General features: G+C 41.0%; 1 protein-coding gene across 3 annotated transcripts in view; it reads left to right on the forward strand.

Moving 5' to 3' along the window:
- The window catches only part of LOC141144497 (serine dehydratase-like), a 139,459-nt gene extending 120,106 nt beyond the window's left edge, over positions 1–19,353 (forward strand). For all 3 annotated transcript variants that reach the window (XM_073630265.1, XM_073630247.1, XM_073630257.1), the window contains 6 exons: positions 1,487–1,526; positions 1,730–1,869; positions 5,785–5,873; positions 9,434–9,664; positions 16,391–16,515; positions 19,008–19,353. In XM_073630265.1, the coding sequence (XP_073486366.1) occupies positions 1,487–1,526; positions 1,730–1,869; positions 5,785–5,873; positions 9,434–9,664; positions 16,391–16,515; positions 19,008–19,201 (819 nt within the window). In that variant the 3' untranslated portion in view covers positions 19,202–19,353. The remainder of the gene's footprint in view (positions 1–1,486; positions 1,527–1,729; positions 1,870–5,784; positions 5,874–9,433; positions 9,665–16,390; positions 16,516–19,007) is intronic.
- The last annotated feature ends 3,200 nt before the right edge of the window (positions 19,354–22,553 follow it).

Here is a 22,553-nt window from a genome sequence, read left to right on the forward strand (position 1 = left end):
ATAAAACAACCAGCCTGTTGGATTTTTTACATGTGACTACTTCCGGCGGCTATAGCCGCTAAGACTGTGTTCACACTGTTGTGGGGAGTGGCCATACTCTTTCCATTTTCGGATGATGATGGATTGAACAGTGCTCCGTGAGATGTTTAAAGATTGGGATATTTTCTTATAACCTAACCCTGCTTTAAACGTCTCCACAACCTTATCCCTGACCTGTCTGGTGTGTTCCTTGGCCTTCATGATGCTGTTTGTCCACTAAGGTTCTCTAACAAACCTCTGAGGCCTTCACAGAACAGCTGTATTTATACTAAGACTAAATTACACACAGGTGGACTCTATTTACTAATTAGGTGACTTCTGAAGGCAATTGGTTCCACCGGATTTTAGTTAGGGTTATCAGAGTAAAAGGAGCTGAATACAAATGCACACCACAGGTTTCAGATATTTATTTGTAAAAAATGTTGAAAATCATTTATCGTTTATCTTCTACTTCACAATTATGTGCCACTCTGTGTTGGTCTATCACACAAAATCCCAATAAAATACATTTACATTTTTAGTTGTAACATGACAAAATGTGGAAAATTTCAAGGGGTAGGAAGACTTTTCCATGGCACTGTATATGTGGCCCTATGTAAACACTTTTCAGTGCTTAGAGCGTGCACCCTGCACACTCCAAAGCGCGGTTACCTGTGGGGACCGAAAAGCTCCCGATGCATACTTGTGATCAGGAGCTTTCCGATCATGTGACCGCTGTGACAGCCAATCACAGCGGGCACATGACCCAAATGCCTGTCTCTGCTTCCCGGCATTAGGAGCTCCTAAAGGGGTTACCATGGAATTTATGATCCTTGCTAAAGAACATTATTTTTATCAAGTGGCTATGGGTAAGGATTCATTCACACTTATGCGACTTGTCATGTGACTTTGGACACTAAAGTTGCATCACAAGTCACACCCCATGTTTTTCAATGATAACCATTCAAATATGTGCAACTTAAATTTAATAAGGTTCCTGCACTTCTTTTGGACTGACTTTCTGGCCATAGAATGCAATGTAAAGCCTCAAAAGTCGCACCTGAATGTTATACATGCCATAGTTGTGCAACAGTTGTCCATTATCATTGGTCAAAACCAAAGTTGCATCCAAGTTGCACCCATTCAAAGTTGCATTCCAAAGTCGCACGACTTTGGAGTCCTACAAGTGCGAATGAAGCCTCAATTTCCACTTTAAACACAGGTTTCTTTAATATATCAGATGACTGTCAGCAATTTGTTTTTTAGTCACAATAATAAGATGAGTTTATTTGGCTAATATTGGAAGAACCCATTGTGCGTCAGTTTGCAGGAAATTATAATACTTTACCAGTTGTTTATGCTTTGTAGTATTTTATTAAGTTGGGCACAAACAGAACATGTTTACTCACTATACTGGGCATAGGGCTATATTGTGTCATTTAAAAATCTTGCTTTTTCTTTTCTGCAGCTAGCCAAGGAGGGATGTAAGAAATTTGTCTGCTCCTCAGGTACCTAAATCCTGTCTTTACTGCAAATATTTAATCCGCTATATCTTCTCTGCAACATTTTCTGGATTTTCAAGGTCACATTGCTCATTCCCAACTTCTGTCTTTTAGTATGAGCCTTTCATTTCTCTTATCTGGCCTCTCTTCAGAACTCGAATTTCCCTCAATAGTTTCTGCCTAAATGCTACCATCTTCCTCTCACACAGGAGGGAATGCTGGACTGGCAGCTGCATATGCCTGTAATAAACTGGGGCTGCCTGCCACAATTGTTGTGCCTGAACAGACTCTGAAGCACGTCATCCAAAGACTTAAGGACCTGGGAGCTGAAGTGGTGGTAACAGGCAAGGTAATAAACTGGGTGACAGTATTATAATGTGTATTCTACAAATCAGATTTGTGCCTCTTAATAGAGAAATTATCACTTTGATGGCCGTGACATCACATCAAATGTTTGTTATAGTGCAGGGGTCTCCAAACTTTTCAGTATGAGGGCCACATTGTATATTTATAAAAATTCATTGGCTAAAGAAATCCCCATCAGGGACCTCTTACATCTGGGTCCCTATCGGAGTTCCCCTTACATCAGAGACACCATCAGAATCCTTCCTTACATCACGTTTACCATAAAAATCCCCCCTTACATAAGGGTACCCATCAGAGTCCACCCTTACATCAGAGTCCCCATGTGAGTCCTCACTTACATAAAGGTCCACATCAGAGTCTCCCTTTACATCTGAGTCCCCATCAAAGTCCCACCTTGCATCAAGGTCTCCATCAGAGTCCCCGCTTACAATAGGGTCCCCATCAGAGTCCTCCCTTACATGAGAAGTAGAGACCATAGGCAGTCTCTGCTTACTTATTTATTTTTTTTTCTATTCTTTTACAAGGTACAAAAGTGCAAAAACACAAAACACATATTGAACACAAACAACTAGCATACCATCCCATGCAGGGGCCAACATAACAGATCACCACTCATGTAGAAATAAAAAGGTGCATCAAAAAATGTTTGGTGTGGCTCATGCAGAAAGCAAGGATAATAACTGGATAAAGTAACACCGCTCAATCAGATGCCCGACCCTAATAGGAAAGGACACTACTGCAAAATCAAAGGGGACGGAGAGCAAAGGAGAGGGAGCTAGCAGTAGACTTTATACACCATCAGAAACAAAGGCTGTAGAAGGGTCTTCTGACCATTTTGACCAAACCCTATCATATTTTTCTGGATACCCTCTGTTTATGTAAGGTAAATTAACATTGACCAACTGTTTCCAGAAGGACAGGGAAGAAAGGGTTACCTTCTTTCAGGACATAGCAATAGCCTTCCTAGCATAGAATAGTAGAAGGCTATTCATAATCCTTTCAGCTATGGTGGGGCAGGTCCTCCACCAGGCCCAGCAAACAAAATTTCATAGATGGTGTGAAGAAGGTATGTGCTGCTTTGTTAATAATGGAGATCGCCTCCCCCCAGTAATGGACAATTACAGGACACTCCCAGAATAAGTGGGAGAAATCCCTGGAAGAATGATTAAACCGCTAACACTCCTGGAAAACTGAGGAATGCAGTTTATGTAGTCAATAAGGGGTAAAATAGGCTCTATGAAGTATTTTGAATTGGACGAGCCTGTCTCGTAGGGAGACCAGATGATGAAAGGTGTGATCCCACATGTCTTCCCAGTCTCCGTTATCTAAATCAGGGATGTCCCGCAGTCATCATTGTCTTAGGGTAGATAGGTCAAGAAGGGAAGTCAAAAGGAGGTGACTATATAGCACAGAGGTGGGCTTTTCTGAATAATCTACCCGAAGGAGATGCTCCAAATCAGATTGCATCATCATTAGTGATCCTCTAGGGACTGATGAAAGCATAGGACAATGGTAAATGTTTAAAGAAGAAGGAAGCAGGAAGGGATATTATGTTCCAAGGTAAGAGCTGCTAAAGGTTTTATGGAGCGATTAGCATCAATTTGGGAGAGCACTTTTATCTTGTATTTGCTCCAAGCCTGTGCATCACTCTGTTAAAAGAAATGGGGTAAAAACAGGTTTAGCCACATTGGGCATTCGGTAAACAGCAGCTCACGGAAAACCTTCATTGGCTAGACCCACTTTCCACATCTTGAGGGTAGTAATAATGGAAGGAGTCTGTGGATGAGGGGTCACAGGGCCATGGAGGAGAAGGTTCTGGGGGGCCTCCAAAGAGCCCACCACTGCCGCCTCCAATATGGTAGAGGAGTTGGTCAAATTGGGGCACAGCCACCACCGAGCATCACCAACCGGGAGACAATAAAGCACTTATGGCAATTGGGAAGGCCCAATCCTCCAGTCTCTGCTTACTTTAATCCTTTAATGCACATTAGGGATACCCCACTGACCCTAGCTGCGTCCTGGATAAAATCTTGTAGCGGGCCAGATGTGGCCGATGGGCTTTAGTTTGGAGACACCTGTTATAGAGTTACCACTTATTAAGGGGCTAAAATTTGTTCCAAAGATGTCACTAAAAATGGAAATTAAGTACGGTAAATAAAATGATAACCATACACATATTAATATAACAATATACAGTGGGGAGAACAAGTATTTGATACACTGCCGATTTTGCAGGTTTTCCTACTTACAAAGCACGTAGAGGTCTGTAATTTTTATCATAGGTACTCTTCAAATGTGAGAGACAAAATCTAAAACAAAAATCCAGAAAATCACATTGTATGATTTTTAAATAATTAATTTGCATTTTATTGCATGACATAAGTATTTGATCACCTACCAACCAGTAAGAATTCTGGCTCTCACAGACCTGTTATTTTGTTCTTTAAGAAGCCCTCTTGTTCTCCACTCATTACCTGTACCTGTTTGAACTCGTTACCTGTATAAAAGACACCTGTCCACACACTCAGTCAAACAGACGCCAACCTCTCCACAATGGCTAAGACCAGAGAGTTGTGTAAGGACATCAGGGATAAAATTGTAGACCTGCACAAGGCTGGGATGGGCTACAGCACAATAGGTAAGCAGCTTGGTGAGAAGGCAACAACTGTTGGTGCAATTATTAGAACATGGAAGAAGTTTAAGATGATGGTCAATCTCCCTCCGTCTGGGGCTCCATGCAAGATCTCACCTCGTGGGGCATCAATGATCATGAGGAAGGTGAGGGATCAGCCCAGAACTACACGGCAGGACCTGCTCAATGACCTGAAGAGAGCTGGGACCATGCTCTCAAAGAAAACCATTAAAATCATGCAGGGCAAGCAAGATCCTCCTACTCAAGCCAGCGCATGTCCAGGCCCATCTGAAGTTTGCCAATGACCATCTGGATGATCCAGAGGAGGAATGGGAGAAGGTCATGTGGTCTGATGAGACAAAAATAGAGCTTTTTGGTCTAAACTCCACTCGCAGTGTTTGGAGGAACAAGAAGGATAAGTATAACCCCAAGAACACCATCCCAACCGTGAAGCATGGAGGTGGAAACACCATTCTCTGGGGCTGCTTTTCTGCAAAGGGGGCAGGACGACTGCATCGTATTGAGGGGAGGATGGATGGAGCCATGTATCGCAAGATCTTGGCCAACAACCTCCTTCCTTCAGTAAGAGCATTGAAGATGGGTCGTGGCTGGGTCTTCCAGTATGACAATGACCCGAAACACACATCCGGGGCAACCAAGGAGTGGCTCCGTAAGAAGCATCTCAAGGTCCTGGAGTGGCCTAGCCAGTCTCCAGACCTGAACCCAATAGAAAATCTTTGGAGGGAGCTGAAAGTCCATATTGCCCAGCAACAGCCCCGAAACCTGAAGGATCTGGAGAAGGTCTGTATGCAGGAGTGGGCCAAAATCCTTGCCGCAGTGTGTGCAAACCTGGTCAAGAACTACTGGAAACGTATGATCTCTGTAATTGCAAACAAAGGTTTCTGTACCAAATATTAAATTCTGCTTTTCTGATATAACAAATACTTATGCCATGCCATAAAATGCAAATTAATTACTTAAAAATCATACAATATGATTTTCTGGATTTTTGTTTTAGATTCAGTCTCTCGCAGTTGAAGAGTACCTATGATAAAAATTACAGACCTCTACATGCTTTGTAAGTAGGAAAACCTGCAAAATCGGCAGTGTATCAAATATTTGTTCTCCTCACTGTACATTCAGTACCACATATTACTACAAGAAGGGTTGAAGTGATGTATATAGGGTGATAATAATTGCAACAACACAAAAACTACTAGTGTACAAAGTTATGTAAGTAATAATAATAATAAACTTTTGCCATAGGTTTGGGATGATGCAGATGCCCATGCTCACCGCTTGGCTGAGGCTCCAGGTTCTGTGTACATCTCTCCATTTAACCATCCTCTGCTTTGGTGAGTATCTGGGGATGGGACACCACTTATCAGCTGCCTTAGACGCCAACAGTGACTGTAGCTTATTAATGACACACACCATTAGGCATTAATCAATTAGATGATTGCTGTCAGAGTCCCTGTATCAGCTGTTGTATTAAATGATACACTCGCACATGTTGCATTGTTGTATTAATTAAGATTCCTGTGCATTGATGCAGCACAGCATGTGTTTGTGCTAAATTGAAAACGGCCAAATAGCCAAGAGGAAGTTTTGTATCTGCAATTACTGCGGTATCAACTCTACAAAACCTGCATATTTTCAAGACTCATATGGGGGAGTATACAAAAACTGGGTAGTCAGAATCTGAAGCATCTGTGCATGGCAACCAATTAACTTCTATATTTCATTTTCAAAGCTTTATTGTAACAATCTGACAATGGAAGCAAATTGGTTGCCATGCACAGCTGCATTCGATTCTTTCTGCTTACATTTTGATAAATGTCCCCCATGATCACTAGGGAGAACCTATTAGTATGTCTCTGAAAATGTAACCTTTGTTCCAAAATTGGAGTATGTTAGATATAAGGCATTATGTTATTAACTATAGTGGAATTCTTTAAACATATCACTGAGGAAGTAGTTTATATCTTCTTAGAAGTCTCATTCACAATTTAGATCAGCCTTTTTCAGGGCTTTAGTTGAACCCTAGAGCTCTGAGCAATGGCGAACTGATCACCTACCTACACTGACCAACAATGCATGGGGGCACCCCATTGACCCCCAGTGTTGGGGAACACAACAATTTATACTGTCTGCATGAAACATTTAATTTCAAGACTATTAATAAAAATCTTCTGTACAAAGGGGGTGTATAAAAATCCTCTACCCAGGGTGTCAAATACACTATTTATTCTTTTATTTAAAACAGTCTACATTTTAGTGATTGCACTAAGGTTTCTAAAAACACAAGAATAATTATTTTTAGCAGGTGTTCCCCAAAACCTGAAAAATATTTAAAGGGTTCCTCTAAGGTAAAAAGGTTGAGAAAGGTTGCTTTAGATTATCCTAGGTGCATCTGGACATTTATACAGTAAGTTGTTTCCTCCACAATGGACTTAGCACGACTGACAACATAAACAGAGGACATGGATTTAAATAGCTGGCCATAATCCCTTGCTGGATCGTGTGAATGCGCCCAAGTGTTCATGCACTTGCTCCACTGCACACATGAGAACATTACACAATCAAACATAGCCCACAAAGATAAGAGCATTGCTTAATGCATGTTGAAACATAAAAATTGTTTTTTTCTTTTAGCCCTTAGGTTCATAATCTTTATATTCCTATTTTTCAGAGAGTCATTTTGTTAACATGATACAAAACAGACACTGTTTATATTGTCCCTTCTATTTCTGCATGGTGATGATGACTCTAACTATTTTAATAAAAAAATCCTAAGTACCCTTTTCCTAGTCGATATACAGCTGTCACATGACCCAGCTCTTTCCCAGCCTGTCTGCAAGCAAACATAAGCAGGAGGGGCTTCTAGTCCTCTGCTGCTGGTCACCTGTTAAAAAAAAAGCCTTTGGAATACTTAGCAAAAATAAATAAATAATATCAATAAACTGTTTTAAATTGGCAAACAAATATATATTTGAAATCAAATCTTTATTATTTTGTGGAGAATAACATGGTGTGGGTGGATTTTGCCAGTCACAGGCTGTGCCACGCCCCTTCAGGCTGTGTCTTAGAATAAGAAGAAGGTAAAGTCACCATCAATCTACATTAAATATCTCATCCCCGTTGTGTTTAGCTGGTTAGTGGGCATGAAGAAGAAGGGAGGGAGTGGGCTGTCATTTACCACTGTGTATACACCCACATGTGTAACTCTATAGTCACATGGGCTGTTCAGAGGTGAGAGGGAGGAAATGCTCAGCATAGCAACTCACTGAAAACTGAGCATGTGCAGAGTTGCCACCAAAGCTGCAATACCTTTAGCTCACAGGTCTCAAACTGGTGGCCCTCCAGCTGTTGCGAAACTACAAGTCCCATCATGTCTCTGCCTGTGGGAGTCATGCTTGTAACTGTCAGCCTTGTAATGCCTCATGGGACTTGTAGTTTCACAACAGCCGGAAGGCTACCAGCTTAAGACCCCTGCTCTAGCTGAATTGGGGATGGGAACAGAAGGTGGAGATAGAGAGCAGCAGGATCAACCAGTTCTTTTTGCAGAATACAGAAAACGAATCTCATAGTGATAGAGTGAGAATGAACAGCACTTAATACAGCATTCATTGATAGATTTTTATGCTGTGAGCTTAGTGACAATTTAACTTATTTTTTATACAATATAAAAGGAACTATTTAATGCAAAATTAGCTACACAACTAGTTTTTCTGTGCAATTGTGTCACGGGATGACTGTCATGGTCTCTTCTCTGCTGGACAGAGCTTATAACAGACCCTCCAATCTTGAGCCATTCCAGCTGGTACAAAACACCCCTCTCCTGAGTAACTCTCTACCTATCTAATTACATTTATTTGACACTGAACAACAAAAAGCAACAAAAGGTATTAACATCAGGTATTAAGTAAGAACGTATTTAATGCTAAACTCCAGGAAACATTCAAAACTATCCTTGCAGTGGATCTTTTCCCACACTAAATGGGGTTAAGTACTAATTTTTATCTAGGGTACTATCAAAAAGCATGTTACTTACTTTATCCCTTGCTCCCATAGTCTTCATCCTCTCTTTGCAACTGGTCCTGTGAAGAAACTTCTCTTCAGCACAGTGTTGGTCACAGTCTCACAACATCATGTGCAATATAATAGCAATCCTACATTGTATGTGAGGTTGTCAAGGGCCTGCTCACAACCCTAAGCGCTGAAGAGAAGAGGAGAGCACTGGTTGCTGGGAGAGCAAAGGAAAAGCTAAGTAAAACTGTTTTTAATGGTACCCTAGAAAAAAACAAGCATTAAAGCATTAACCCTTGCTGTGTGAGGGGATCCTTACAATATGGGTCATTTTTATCTTTAAGGACCTGTTTTTCTGTTGTTTAGAGTTGTGTTGGGCTAGGCAAGGCTATGGAATCATGGTGTACACATGGTGGACATTGCAGCCAGTCTGCCTAGAGGCAGCAGTGATTTGAGTTAAGGGACCTTCACAATAGTCCATTGATTTAGGTCATGAGATTGAACAGATTTGTAGAGAATGACCAGGTTTTGCACCTAGGCTGGCTATACATTAAACAATTTTCCTTTAGATTTACCAAACCATATAATGTAAGGTCAAACCTAAACACTTTCAATTTGTATGCAATCAGGCAGTCCCTTGCACTATATAGTTGAAGGGAAAGCTAAAGGAAATAGAATAAGAAAATTGTATATTTTTGTATATTTTATGGCCAACCTTACTGGAATGGACCATGTCAGAGAATCAGATATACAATAATCTGAGTATAAGGTTTTATATGGCTTTGTGTTTTGTATTTATTTTCAATTTAACAAATCTTGTTTTCCTGTAGATTGGTTATATTTTTGCTTTCTTAATACTGCTACACATATTTTCTACCTTCTTTAGGGAAGGTCACTCTAGTCTGGTGCTGGAATTGAAAGTAGCTCTGGGGAATCAAAAGCCAGGAGCTCTTGTGGTTTCAGTAGGAGGTGGAGGGCTCCTTTCTGGAATTATAGAAGGACTTTCCAGAGTTGGGTGGTCTGATGTGCCCATCATTGCCATGGAAACATTGGGAGCACACTGTCTGAATGCAGCCCTTGAAGCTGGGAAATCTGTGACTTTGCCTGACATTACTAGGTAAGACTTTTAGAGGACATGCCTGACAACTCACAATAATGTCACCTATCCAGATGTCCAGGCATGTGTGTTCATTTTTTTTAAAATGAACTTGGAATTTCAAATAAGGATCATAAAAAAAGCAAATTAAAGAGCATTTTAACCCTTCTTAGTAATTAAGAGATGTCATTCTTGAAACCTGGGCTCCTCCACTTACAAATACTGTTGTGTTCGATAGGATGTATTTAAGAAGGGTACATGCGGCTTGTTTTTCTTTTTTTTTGTTCAGCCAGCTGGCTGAATAAAGAACATATTAATAGATACCTGCATTCACCCAAGTGAGGGATTCCTGCATCCACCCTTTGTTTTTTTTTTATAACCAACAAATATGACAAAAGTTGTAATATTAACTTTTTCTTTTAAGTCAAACTTTATTGAAAATTCCATATGTAACATATGGTAAATAACAGAACTCCTTGTCAGATCTAACCCACCATACAGAACAATCTAAGGACACTTTATAAAGGCAGAATATATTGATAACGTCACAATTTAGAATGTCGGACAATTGCATAATAGAATCCCGCCATCACAACCAAAAACCAGCATGCAGTGTAGATCATAAGACTAAAATTTCCACACCCATAACTCAATTTATAGGGTTATAGTTCACTCATATAGGTTAAGTGAGGGTTGGAGTTGCTCAGCCTAGAATAGTACCGCTAAATTACCAGGTGATACCAGTGTGCTTATATACATAAATCAGATATAAAGCCATTGGCCATACAGTATGCTTTAATAATATTGTATGTGTATAAACTCCATCATATAAAGTACCAAGCACAAACAAATGACATATAAAGTGCAGAAATAAATCAAATGATAATGTTCAAATATAACTGTGATAATATTCAGTTCATTCAAAGTGATGTCCCAAAGTGTAGTGTTCTTCCACTGCTGTGTGTCACCAATGTTCTCACAGAACTCTCAGCTTAAATACGCCTTATAAGTATTTTCATGAAGTGGTTTGGTCAGTCCGGGTGGCAGGAGCCCTGCTTATCCTCCCCAAATGGTGCCTCCAAGTTTGGAGTGATGGTCCCTTTAAAACGCCAATCTCGTATGCGTGTTTAGGATATAAGATTAAAAAGTGCTCAGCAGTATAATCCTCTCATGTCACTTCCAGTCCGCACTATATCAGGGACTCCCTATGCGTTGCGTCACGGCATGTGACTTTATCAGGGAGAACTGAGAACAGTTCACCCATATCTCCATACTGCCTGATGCAGTTACTAGCCCAGTGGGACCTTGAACAAATACGGATAGCCATACCTAGAATTGCAAGCCACATTCCCCAGACTGAATTCCCCAGTGAACATAGATGTACTTTTCCATGCAAAGCATACTATTGAGGTAGTGTTTCTACTTAGTAGGAGTGGGAGAACTTGGGGATTATTGTTATAATTGTTATGCAGAGTATTGATATAATGCGCTGAAAGCTTCTTGTTTGTAGAGAATACTTTACTTTCATGGAGGATATCTTTATCATGGAACAGGAAATAGAAGTACAAGAACACAGTGAGGAAAGACAAACACTTCCTCTCATTACATTACCATAGATAACACACTATAACACACTGCAGTGCCACCTGCTGACTAGATAGGTATAATACATATACACGGTCACAGTATGTAAGCAGATTGCTGTTGTTCTTCCAACCCCCCTTCTCAACAGCATGTGCTTTGTTAAATTACATTCAGCTTCTTCTGGGTATAATTATAACGTTCCTTCAACAAAGGCTTGGTGAGTGCATCAGCAGTCATCTCCTCTGACAGGCAATATTAAATGTCCCTCAGTAGGTGATACTTGACCTCAATGTGTTTGGTCCTGGGATTGACCCTTTCTGATTGCGTGAGCTTTATACATCCCTGGTTGTCTTCAAAAATGGGAATTGGATTTGACATGTCCAATGTCCTCAAAAAGTTGATGAATCATATTGCTTCTTGACATGCGTATGCTGTTGCAATGTACTCTGCTTCAGTTGAAGATAGAGCGACAGTTACCTGTTTTCGACTAGACCAACTTATGGTTCCTTTCTCATACTGGAAGATGAATCCACTTGTGGATTTGAGGTCTGTGCAGTCCCCGGCCCAATCAGCATCCACATATCCGACCAGTGTTGGATCTGATGTTGCTGGTAGCCGTAACTTCATCTGAATTGTTCCTTTAAGGTACTGCATCACTCTTTTTACTGCATTCCAGTCACGCTGACAGGGAGCTGATACTTTCCTGCATAGTATGCTCACTGCTGCGGCTATGTCTGGTCTTGTCCCAGTGGCAACATATAGCAGCTTACTGATTGCTCTGCGATACATGTCATTGTTAGGTAGCAAGTTTTCTGCTTCATTATTCTTTTGATAGCCTGGTTCCATAGGAGTTTTCACTTCCTTTGTATCTTGCATATGGAATTGTTCCAATATTTTGGAGATTTTCTGAGATTGTTTGAGTAGATAACTTCCATTTTCTTCTCTCTCTATTTGGATTCCCAGATAGTAGCTAATGTTCCCTAGCTCTTTGATTTCAAAAGTTTCGTTTAGTTTGTGAACTATATGATTGTAATCCCCTTCTTGTTCAAAACAGGTTATAATGTCATCAACATAGATAAGGATGTATATCCATCTGTCTTCTTGATTTCTGGAGTAGAGGCAGGGGTCTACTTTACTTCTTGAGAATCCCTCTCTGGTAAGCACTTCATTTACTTTCTCATTCCACATCCTTGCAGATTGTTTAAGACCGTAGATGCTCTTCTGAAGATTACACACAAGGTTGTCTCCTTGCTCAAACCCTGGTGGTTGCTCCATGTTCCTTAATGTCTCCATATAGGAAAGCAGTTTTAATATCTAGGTGTTTGACTTGCATGCCCTTCCCGGCTGCAATGTTAAGAAGCACTCTGATGGTGGAGTGTTTTATGACGGGAGCGAATGTTTCATTGTAATCTTCACCGAATTTCTGGGTGTAACCCTTGGCAACTGGTCAGGCTTTGTATTTGTAGATATTCCCTCTGCGCCTGACTTTACTTTGAAAGTACACTTATTTCCTATAGTTTTGTGGTTAGGAGGGAGCTCTGTGAGTGTCCAGGTTTTGTCTTCTTGAAGTGAATTTAATTCTTCTTCTACTGCCTTTCTCCATTTATTAGCTTCACGTTTTTGCAGTTTTTCTATGTCTTCCCAGGATCTTGGTTCAAGTATGCTTTGACAGTGTATGACAGCTTGCGGGGTGGTATCCCCTTTGTAGTCCGGGTGGATCTTCTGACTTTAGGCATCAGCAGGATCTTGTGGGGAACTTGATTTAGACATTGTGAGTTCCAACTCTTGTTCTGACTCCTGCACAGGTTCGCTTTGTTCGACCTTTTCTTCTGGTTTGCTTGGCATATTCACTTCACAGGGATTGGTGTTTCTGATGATGGGCTCTCATCAAAATAAACAGTATTGCTTATTGTCACTCTGTCAGTCTTTGGGTGTAGGATTCTGTAACCCTTAGTTTTCTCACTGTAGCCTACTAGAATGCAGCTTGGATTTCTTTTCACTTGGAATATAGGCATATGCTTTACATCCAAATACTCTAATGTGCCTTATGCTAGGCTTTGATACATTCCACATTTCGAATGGAGTACTTTTAATGGCTGTTGAGGGTAGTCTGTTCTGTAGGTAGGTTGCAGCCATGACTGCTTCTCCCCAGTATTTGTAAGGTAGGTTGGCATCCGACAACATGCACCTGGCCATTTCTATAAGAGTGTGATTTTTCCTTTCTGCTACACCGTTTTGTTCAGGAGTGTATGGTGTAGTTGTCTGGTGTACTATTCCTTGTCTCTCTTCGGGTATGAGGTCACTTCTTTGTACTCTCCCCCATTGTCGGTGCGTATTTTTCCTGGTTTGCGTTGGAATTTGTTGCTAGACATGGCAACAAACTCTTGAAGTTTCTCTGATGTTTCATCGTGTTTCATCAGATAAGTAGTTGTGTACCTTGATTAATCATCAATGAAAGTCAGTAGATATCTGTTCCCGCCTGACGTGGGAGTTTTCATTAGACCGCATATGTCACTGTGTATGAGCTGTAGAGGGTGGGTCTTTTTTTTTAGATGCCTGTAGAAGGGGAATACGTGTGACTTTTGCTTCTATGCAGCACTTGCATTTCATGAGCACTTTGCAAGGCGCTATTGTCAAATCTTCTGATAAACCTCTTTTTATAATGCCCTGTATAGCTTGTAGACTTCTGTGCCCCAGCCGCCTGTGCCATAAGTGAATACATTTGCTGTGTGGGTCATTAGAGACTATATTGGCTTGCTGGTCTGTGGCGGTGAGCCTGTATAGGTGATCATCCAGTTTTCCTTTTGCGAGGAATCGCTTATTATTGTGAATTGTGCATTCATCACCCTGGAACTTAACTGTGAGACCGTTGTTTGCAAGACTTTTCACTGATAAAAGGCTGCCTTCTAGTTCTGGAACATACAGCCCTTTCTTTACAAAGATACTCTGCTTGCCTTGTGGTGTAATGCAGTTCAGGAAGCCCTGGCCTTTACCTTCTGCAGTTATGCTTTTCCCGTTTGCTAGGAAAACTTTGTCTTTTGCACTGTAATCAATGTTTGTGAAGAAGGTCCCATTGCTAGTCATCTGGCTTGTCGCACCTGAGTCTATGCACCAGCCGTGTGGCTTTCTGCTTTGTGTCACTTTAAAGGTTCCACTCTATGGTGTGTCTGCAGTTTCCTTTGTGGCTGCTTTGACTTTTTCTTTTGTGGTTAGCTTTAGCTTTCGCTGTTTGGCTTTCCAGATAGAACAGTCCTTTTTTATGTGACTGATCCTTTTACAGCAAAAACAAGCTCTGCTTTCTTTGATGTGCTTTGCGCCTTTGTACATCTTTAGAGCCTTGTCATCATGGTGCGCATTTTCTTTCCTTCTGTCATATTTATCAATTAACTTGTCTTTGACATATTCCAGTTTCAGTTCCTGCTCGGGTCTGGTTTCTAAAGCGTTAATAATAGCAGTATATGTCTCTGGAAGGCTGCACAGGAGCAGGGCAACAATATGGTTATCTTTGATGTCCTCTCTGATGGCGCATAGCTGCTCTACGATTTCTAGCATAGCTTTCACGTGGTCACACATTTGCTGGCCTTCTTCTTCTAGTCTCATCTTGTACAACTTTTTTAGTAGAAACAGCTTACTCTTGAGGCTTGAAGGCAGTTTTTGTAATGAAGTTCACATACCTTTGGCCATTTTCTCTGTTCTTATGTGGATAAGCTGGTCATCTTCCACTAGTAAGCTTATAGTCACTTTTGCCTCTCTATCCTTCCTGTCCCAGTCCACTGTTTCTCTGTTTGTGAGTCTGTCTGTATTCATCACTTGCCACAAGTCGTCCTTGTTCAAAAGTATGTCTAGCTTAAACTTCTACAGCTGGTAATTGGCATTGTTCAGCTTTGCAGTTGCAAACTTCACATCTGAACCACTTGCCATCTTTCAGTAACTTGTATACAGTACTCACTGACTCCCTGTAGATTTCTTTCCAGTGCCTGGGACCCATAACCTGTTATGCAGGGTATTGATGTAATGCGCTAGAAGCTTCTTGTTTGCAGAGAATACTTTACTTTTACGGAGGTTATCTTTATCATGGAATAGGAAACAGAAGTATACAAGAACACCATGAGGAAAGACAAACACTTCCTCTCATTACATTACCATAGATAACACACTAACATTGCAGCGCCACCTGCTGGATAGATAGGTATAATACATATACACAGTCACAGTATGTAAGCAGAATGCTGTTGTTCTTCCAACAATAATAACTATTAAAAACCTAAAGATTTAATGCTAGCCTGGTATACAAATATAAATCGCAAGACATAAGATGACCCGGATATCAGAGGTGATCAACAAAATTCCTATGTATTATATGCCAAATAACAAGCATACAGCCATGTACTGAGATATAATGACAGGAATATGAAGCTGTTTATATAATTTGCAAAGTTTTCTAGACTCTAATGGCAGGTAGTGGTAGATTGAAAAAACATGTACACTTAATATATACGTTTTTTATTCTGTGAGTGGCATTAGCAATTTGAAACTACCTTTTCTATCCTCATAGCATTGACCAAATGGACATAGTTTCATAGGGATGTACGAAACAAGACTGCCTGCCTGTCACAAGGCCTCAAAGTACCTGTAATTACAGCCCACACTACAGCAGCAATTCAGTAGGGTTATTATTATTATTAAGATTTAGTTGGTGCCTGACCGCTATATGCTTTCCTTAAGATTGCACTGACCAATTAATTGTGACAATGTGACACTTGTGAAGTGAGAGCTGTCTCTACACACACACTTCCATAAACATGATTGTATTACTAATATAAAGATGAGTATAAAAGACAAATATGGGATAGGGTAGGGGAAGATGAGAGGGAGGAGAGCATAACACAAAACAGTATCCTTGTGAGCAACATTATGGACACAAGTTGAGTCTACCAAGAATGATTTTCATTGAATTCTAGCTGGTAGCAGGGAGACTTGTTGCTATAAAGGTATTAAAATTACTTAGCAGTAAGTAACCTTGAATGTGAGGGTGTGTACAGTATATTATTCTAGTTGATTTTATCTAATACATTTCCACTCAAGATAAATTTATTTCGGCAGGGTGGAAAGAGATCATCCAAATTGCAACTTTAAATCACGTATTCTTACATTTTTCTACAGCATTGCCAAGTGCCTAGGTGCAAAAACAGTATGTGACCGAGCTCTGGAGTGTGCAAGAAAATACAAAGTCATCTCTGTGGTCGTGGATGATAGAGAAGCAGTGCAAGCTATTGAGATGTTCCTGGGTATGTTTGAAGTGTATAGTGATTTTACATTCATCAATTGTCCTGTTAAACTCTTTGTTTAGTAACAACCTAATGCTTTTCAGTTTGTATTGTGAGCTGATTCTGAACATCAAAATCAAAACTCATTACTTTATTAAAACTTATAGGATCTTAACACTTTTCTTTTACGCAGCACTTTTTATAATTTAGTTTTTCACATCATAAAACAGTTCGTGAGAGTGGGGGGAGGTGTTATAAGAGTAATGAAAAGGTTTTTTTTATTATTTTCAGGAATAAAAAATATAATTCTAAAAATATTTTTTGTTCTGCTGTGTGTAAAATACATAGTCAGTCAAGTTTAACCAAAAAAAAAAAAAGAACGAAAAATAGAAAACCTCAATGTCCACTATTCTTTACCCACAAATACTACATTTATATAATTTGTATTCACATTTTAAGCCAGAAGTGGTAACTCTTGCTTTTCAGACAGTTCCCTGTCTATTCTTACCTTATGAAAAACACCTGTTGTTTGCAGAGCTTAATAGGCCATGCTGAAATTTACACACACACAACTATATGAATCAGAGTACTAATCCATCTCCCTTCAGGCTCGGTTCACACAGGGACGACTTGTCAGGCGACCTAGTCGCCTGACAAGTCGCCTCCCGTTCTGTGCTATGGAACCGTTCTAAGGGGAGCGACGCAAGTCGCTCTGACTTAGAAAAAGATTCCTGTACGACTTCGGGGGCGACTTGGGGCGACTTGCATAGACTTCTATACAGAAGTCGTTTTGCAAGTCGCCCGGACAGTCGTGTGCAGGTCGCCTCGGGGAGGCGACCTGCAAGTCGTGCCGCCTCTGGTGTGAACCGAGGCTAAGTGTTTGCTCTGGTCAGACTTAAAGTGATTGTAAAGTCTCATTTTTTTTTTTCAATAAAAATAACAAACATGTTATACTTACATGCTCTGTGCAATTGATTTTGCACAGACAGCCCAGATCCTCCTCTTCTTGGATCCCTCTTTGCTGCTCCTAACCCCTCCCTCCTGTCGAGTGCCCCCACAGCAAGCAGCTTGCTGCTGCACGGAGCTGTGGCCCGGCCCCACCCCCTCTCTCTCTTGATTGGCTGACTGACTTTGATTGACAGCAGCAGACGCCAATGGTGTGTCTCAGCCAATCAGGAGGGAGAGTCTCGGATGGCCGAGGCATTCGTGGACATCGCTGGACAGAGAGGGGGCTCAGGTAAGTGTTAGGGGGTGCTGGGGAGCCTGCTACACACAGAAGGCTTTTTATCTTCATGCACATAATGCATGAACATTAAAAACCGTCTACTTTTACGACTCCTTTAAAAAATACTGATTTCAAATCGATCATATGATAATTTGATCGTTAGTACACAGCATTTGTCCCAAATTTTTTAAATTTACCTGAACATACGATTTTCATTTATTCAGTACAGTTTTCGTCAGAAAATACAATATAAATACATTTCATCACTTTCCAATTTTATTCTGTACGAGAATTTTTGTACTTTAGTAACCTCTTATTTGTGATATGGAGATTAGCATGCAAAAAAAAACAGACAATCATTCGTCCGATAATCTCATCGTGTGTACTAGGCTTTAGCCATCTAGAGTTCAGTTAATGAGAGAGAGAAAATGAAACATCTGCAGCCTGTTCTGTCCCCACCTGCAGCCTGCCCTGTCCACATCTGCAGCCTGTTCTGTCCCCATCTGCAGCCTGTCCTGTCCACATCTGCAGCCTGTTCTGTCCCCATCTGCAGCCTGTCTGTTCTGCCCCCATCTCCCCCATCAATGCAGCTCACCGTCTCATATGAAATCACCGAGCCGTCATCTGTTTCCTCGGCTCTCAGTCGGCGGTGACACACACAGTCCCGCCATCGGCATTGGACCAGCTCCTGTGATAGACAGAACACTGGTCCAATGCCGGTGGCGGAGGCGGGACTGTGTGTGAGATGTGAGAGCCAAGTGGAGAGCTGAGTGGAGGGGAGATGACAGCTCGGTGACGGCTCGGTGATTTCCGGCGGCACTCATCCCCCTCCTTCCCCTCCGAGGTACGCTGACGGCGTATAACACGCACCCGCGATTTTCCCCCTATTTTCAGGGGAAAAAAGTGCGTGTTATAAATACGGTAATTGCTCCCTGTGCATGTAAATATATCCACAATGTGTTCTGGCTCTTGCATGTTTCCAGCCATTGGGCCCAAGTAGTATGGAGAGATCGTAAAATATCATGCCAGGACTATTACTGCTAAATATCTGTGGATTAGGGACACACAATTTAAAAAAAAAAAAAAAACACTGACATTTATCTGTGCAATCATGTTTAGTAAACTACATCAGCCAATTAGAAATTAGCTTTCAGAGGCCTTGTTATGTCAGACTACTGATTGATCTGTCATGCTGCTGCTCTTTATAGGAAGCTATCATATACAACCTTTGCTGTAGATTTTGTTTCACACTGTTTCTTCTATTCCTCTTTCACATTTTTTCTTCCAGATGATGAACTGATGCTGATGGAGGCTGCATGTGGCGCTGCCCTTTCTGCAGTATATTCAGGACACATCCAGCGCCTGCAACAAGAGGGCAAGTTACAACAGCTACAAGGACCATTGATAATGATTGTATGCGGGGGAAGTGCGATCAGTCTCTCTGAGCTTCAGAACTTTAAATCCCAGCTGGGAATGGTTTAATCTTTCAAAATAAAAAAATTTGAACCAGTGTCTGTTTTGCAAAAAAAAAAAAACAGTTGCTCGGAATGTTTGTAGCAGACTGGCAATACTTGGTTTGTTCACGAGAGGGAGTCAAGCCACAAATAAACATTGTCAATAATATGAGAACAAAACGTTTGCAAGATTTCTATTAACCTCTGACCTCATTTCGAGCTATTGATCAATAGAACGCTCTTGTATTTTCTCTATCCCTTCTGGACTTTTCATTTTTCCTCTCTCTGGCTTGCCAGTTTCCCCAGCACCAGTGTTTCTGTCTCTCCTCTCGCTAGCCTTGATAAATTTCCTTCCAGCATGAGTCCCCGTGCAGATTCTCTTTGGGATCAGACCCCTATAAATCATAACTCTCCAGCCAATATCTTATGTAAAAAGGTTCCTCAGGGCTGGGAAATCCTATTACCAGAAGCACCATTAATTATGGCAAGTCAGCTTTCCCTCCAGCTGTAATATGTTATCTGCAAACCCTGTAGTCCAGACTGTGGCCTTCCCTACTGCAAGAGCTGGAGGGGATGCAGAGAACATGCCAGAGAAAATCAATGTAGAGCCACCAGTATAATCTATCTATCTATCTATCTATCTATCTATCTATCTATCTATCTATCTATCTATCTATCTATCTATCTATCTATCTATCTATCTATCTATCTATCTATCTATCTATCTATCTATCTACAAAAATTTAAATGTAGCTGTAACAACTTAAGACATATTTAAACCACACCAATCAGCTTCTTTTATTTTATCAATCATTTTGTTAATATACTTTTGAAATTGTTTTGTTATATTAATTTATAAGTGCAAAAAAAAAAATCAGTTGATCCTGCCAGAAATCCTGTCAGCTGATAACGTCCTGTGCTGTCTTCATGTACTGCAATCTTAATGCTTACATTGTTCGTAGCTATCTGTGAGCACTATAAAAACACCTTGGAGAGGGGGAAGTATTCTGTAGCTAGGAGGTGTTCTAATGGGCTAAGGATATCAGTTAAAGTGTTACTAAACCTGCAACGATAAAATCAGTCTGTATATGCAGAAAAGCATAAACTCACTGTGGAACCTGAGGGGTTAATACTCTGCTTTGTGTAAAAAGGCTGTTTGATCCTGTCTTTTCTGATCCTCCCTCTCTTCCACTGTTCCCAATCCATCTGCTGATAGAACAGACCCTTGGGGGCAAGTTGCACATGTTCAGTTTGGTGTTTATTGCTAGAGAGATTTTTTTTCTTAGGAGGGTGCGTGTGGTCATCACAGGGCCAATCAGCACTGTCCAGACAGAGGGTCAGGGGTCCTGCATTCTCATGGGACAGTCAGAGGAGAATGAAGACTCCTCCTACAAGCTTTAATCAGACACTGATAGAAGTCACAAGACTGCTATATACTGCTGATGAGAAAAGGTAAAAGGTTAGCAGTTTATATTTACTAAAATTATTGCATTTCCATGTTCTGTGTACTGTGGGAGACCAGATACTGTATAGTGAATGAATGAAGGTCCTGGGTTTAGTAACATTTAATGAATATCCAGTGCCCACTGCTCACTAAAACTTTTAACTCAAAATCAAAATTATTTGCAGAGTCATAAAGAATGCTCCATTGGCTGTTTATACAGTACCTGTAGAATCTTGAAAGACCTTTAATCATTGGCTTGGACTTTTCCCTGTGTTTTTTTATACCACAATTAATGGTGAAAATATGTGATGGTGCAATCAGTATATTTGCCATAATAATATTATTTTTTTATGTTGGATTAAATGTGGTGGGTTAGGTTAAGTTTAGGGGTATCACTTTATACTGACCTTTTCTCACACTCCTACTGCTCTGTGCATTCACCAGAATGAAGGGAAATACCCACATCACAGATATGAGGGAGCATGTAACCAATTGAAAGCTACTGCAGGTATATACAGGCACCTCCAGGTGACTGGAACTTTATTTTATTTTAGTGAAGCACAGTCATTTCCTCTCTTTTGTGCACCCCAGGCCCTTATTTTTTCTAAAACATGCAAATAAAAGGTGCAACACTACAAAAAGGGGGGGGGGGGGGGGGGGGGGGTTGGGACTTTAAAGAGGAGTTCCAAAGAAAAAAAAAATTAAAGTCAGCAGCTACAAAATGTGACACTCACCTGTCCCACGATCCAGCGATGTGGGCATATGAAACCCCGCCCCTCCCCCCTCCTCTCCACGGCACCAGCATTCTTACTGTGGGCGCCCAGCTGTGGCTTCACAGCCGGGCACGCACTGCGCATGCAAGAGCCGCGCTGCACACTGTGAATGGCTGGGCATTCTTCTGGGACATGTGACGTGTCCCAGAAGATTGCAGGGAGGGAGGGGGGGAGAGGTAATCTTCCTTCTGGTGCCGTGGAGCCCCGGGAGGAAGTGGGAGCTGGATACCTCTAAAAAGAGCGTATCCGCCCCCCCCCCAAAAAAAATGTGGCATGTCAGGGGGTCTTCTGCACTTAAAGCGGAAGTTCCATTTCTGGGTGGAACTCCGCTTTAAATGAGAGATGTATACCAAAAAGCAGTCATTGCAAAGAACATTTTTACTGTACCTTGTGAGGTCATGTACAGCATACTCAATGACAAAAAGTGCATACACAAGATTGCATAAATGCAAGGCATGCTAAAAACCACATATACATATTGACGCCATGGTACTTTGGCATATCATGGGGTGAAGACAAGTCCTACACAACATAGGCCACTGGAAGGGCTGAATGGTATTTAAAAGTCTTGAGTGGGACAATGTAAAAAAAAAACATATAAAATCATCTGTATGGACATCATGCATCTATGTGATCTGACGCGTTTCTATGTGGGCCCAACTCTTCATGCAATGGTGATCTAACCAGATGGTATAGTATTGTAGCTAAATAATAAGGGTAAGTAATGGGTATAAGGGACAGAATGGGCATCCCTATAAATGCTCACATCAACTGCATAGATGTGAACAGAGGATTAGAGCCGCTCGAGATGTCTGGCATGGGAGCTGAGGTAGAGACACATGGACAGGCCGGGAGCACTGTACAATGCTACAAGCCATATGTCTGATGCAAAACATACTTTATGGACCATATATTTTGACCCCCTAAAATAGAGTATTTAGCTGTCTGACTGGAGTATAGTTTATCCTTTATACTAACACTAAGACCTGGTTCACACCTATGCAGGTTGCAGTTTGCATATTCCAGGTGCAGTTTGCGTTTTTCAATACATGTTTTTGATCCATTGAAGTCTATGGAACCAGAAACCAGAAAAATGGCCCTTTCCATAAAATGCACAGATGTGAATGCGACCCATAGGAAACCATGTTAAATGCACTGTAGTG

Source organism: Aquarana catesbeiana, linkage group LG01 (assembly GCF_042186555.1).
Source record: "Aquarana catesbeiana isolate 2022-GZ linkage group LG01, ASM4218655v1, whole genome shotgun sequence".
NCBI lineage: Eukaryota > Metazoa > Chordata > Amphibia > Anura > Ranidae > Aquarana > Aquarana catesbeiana.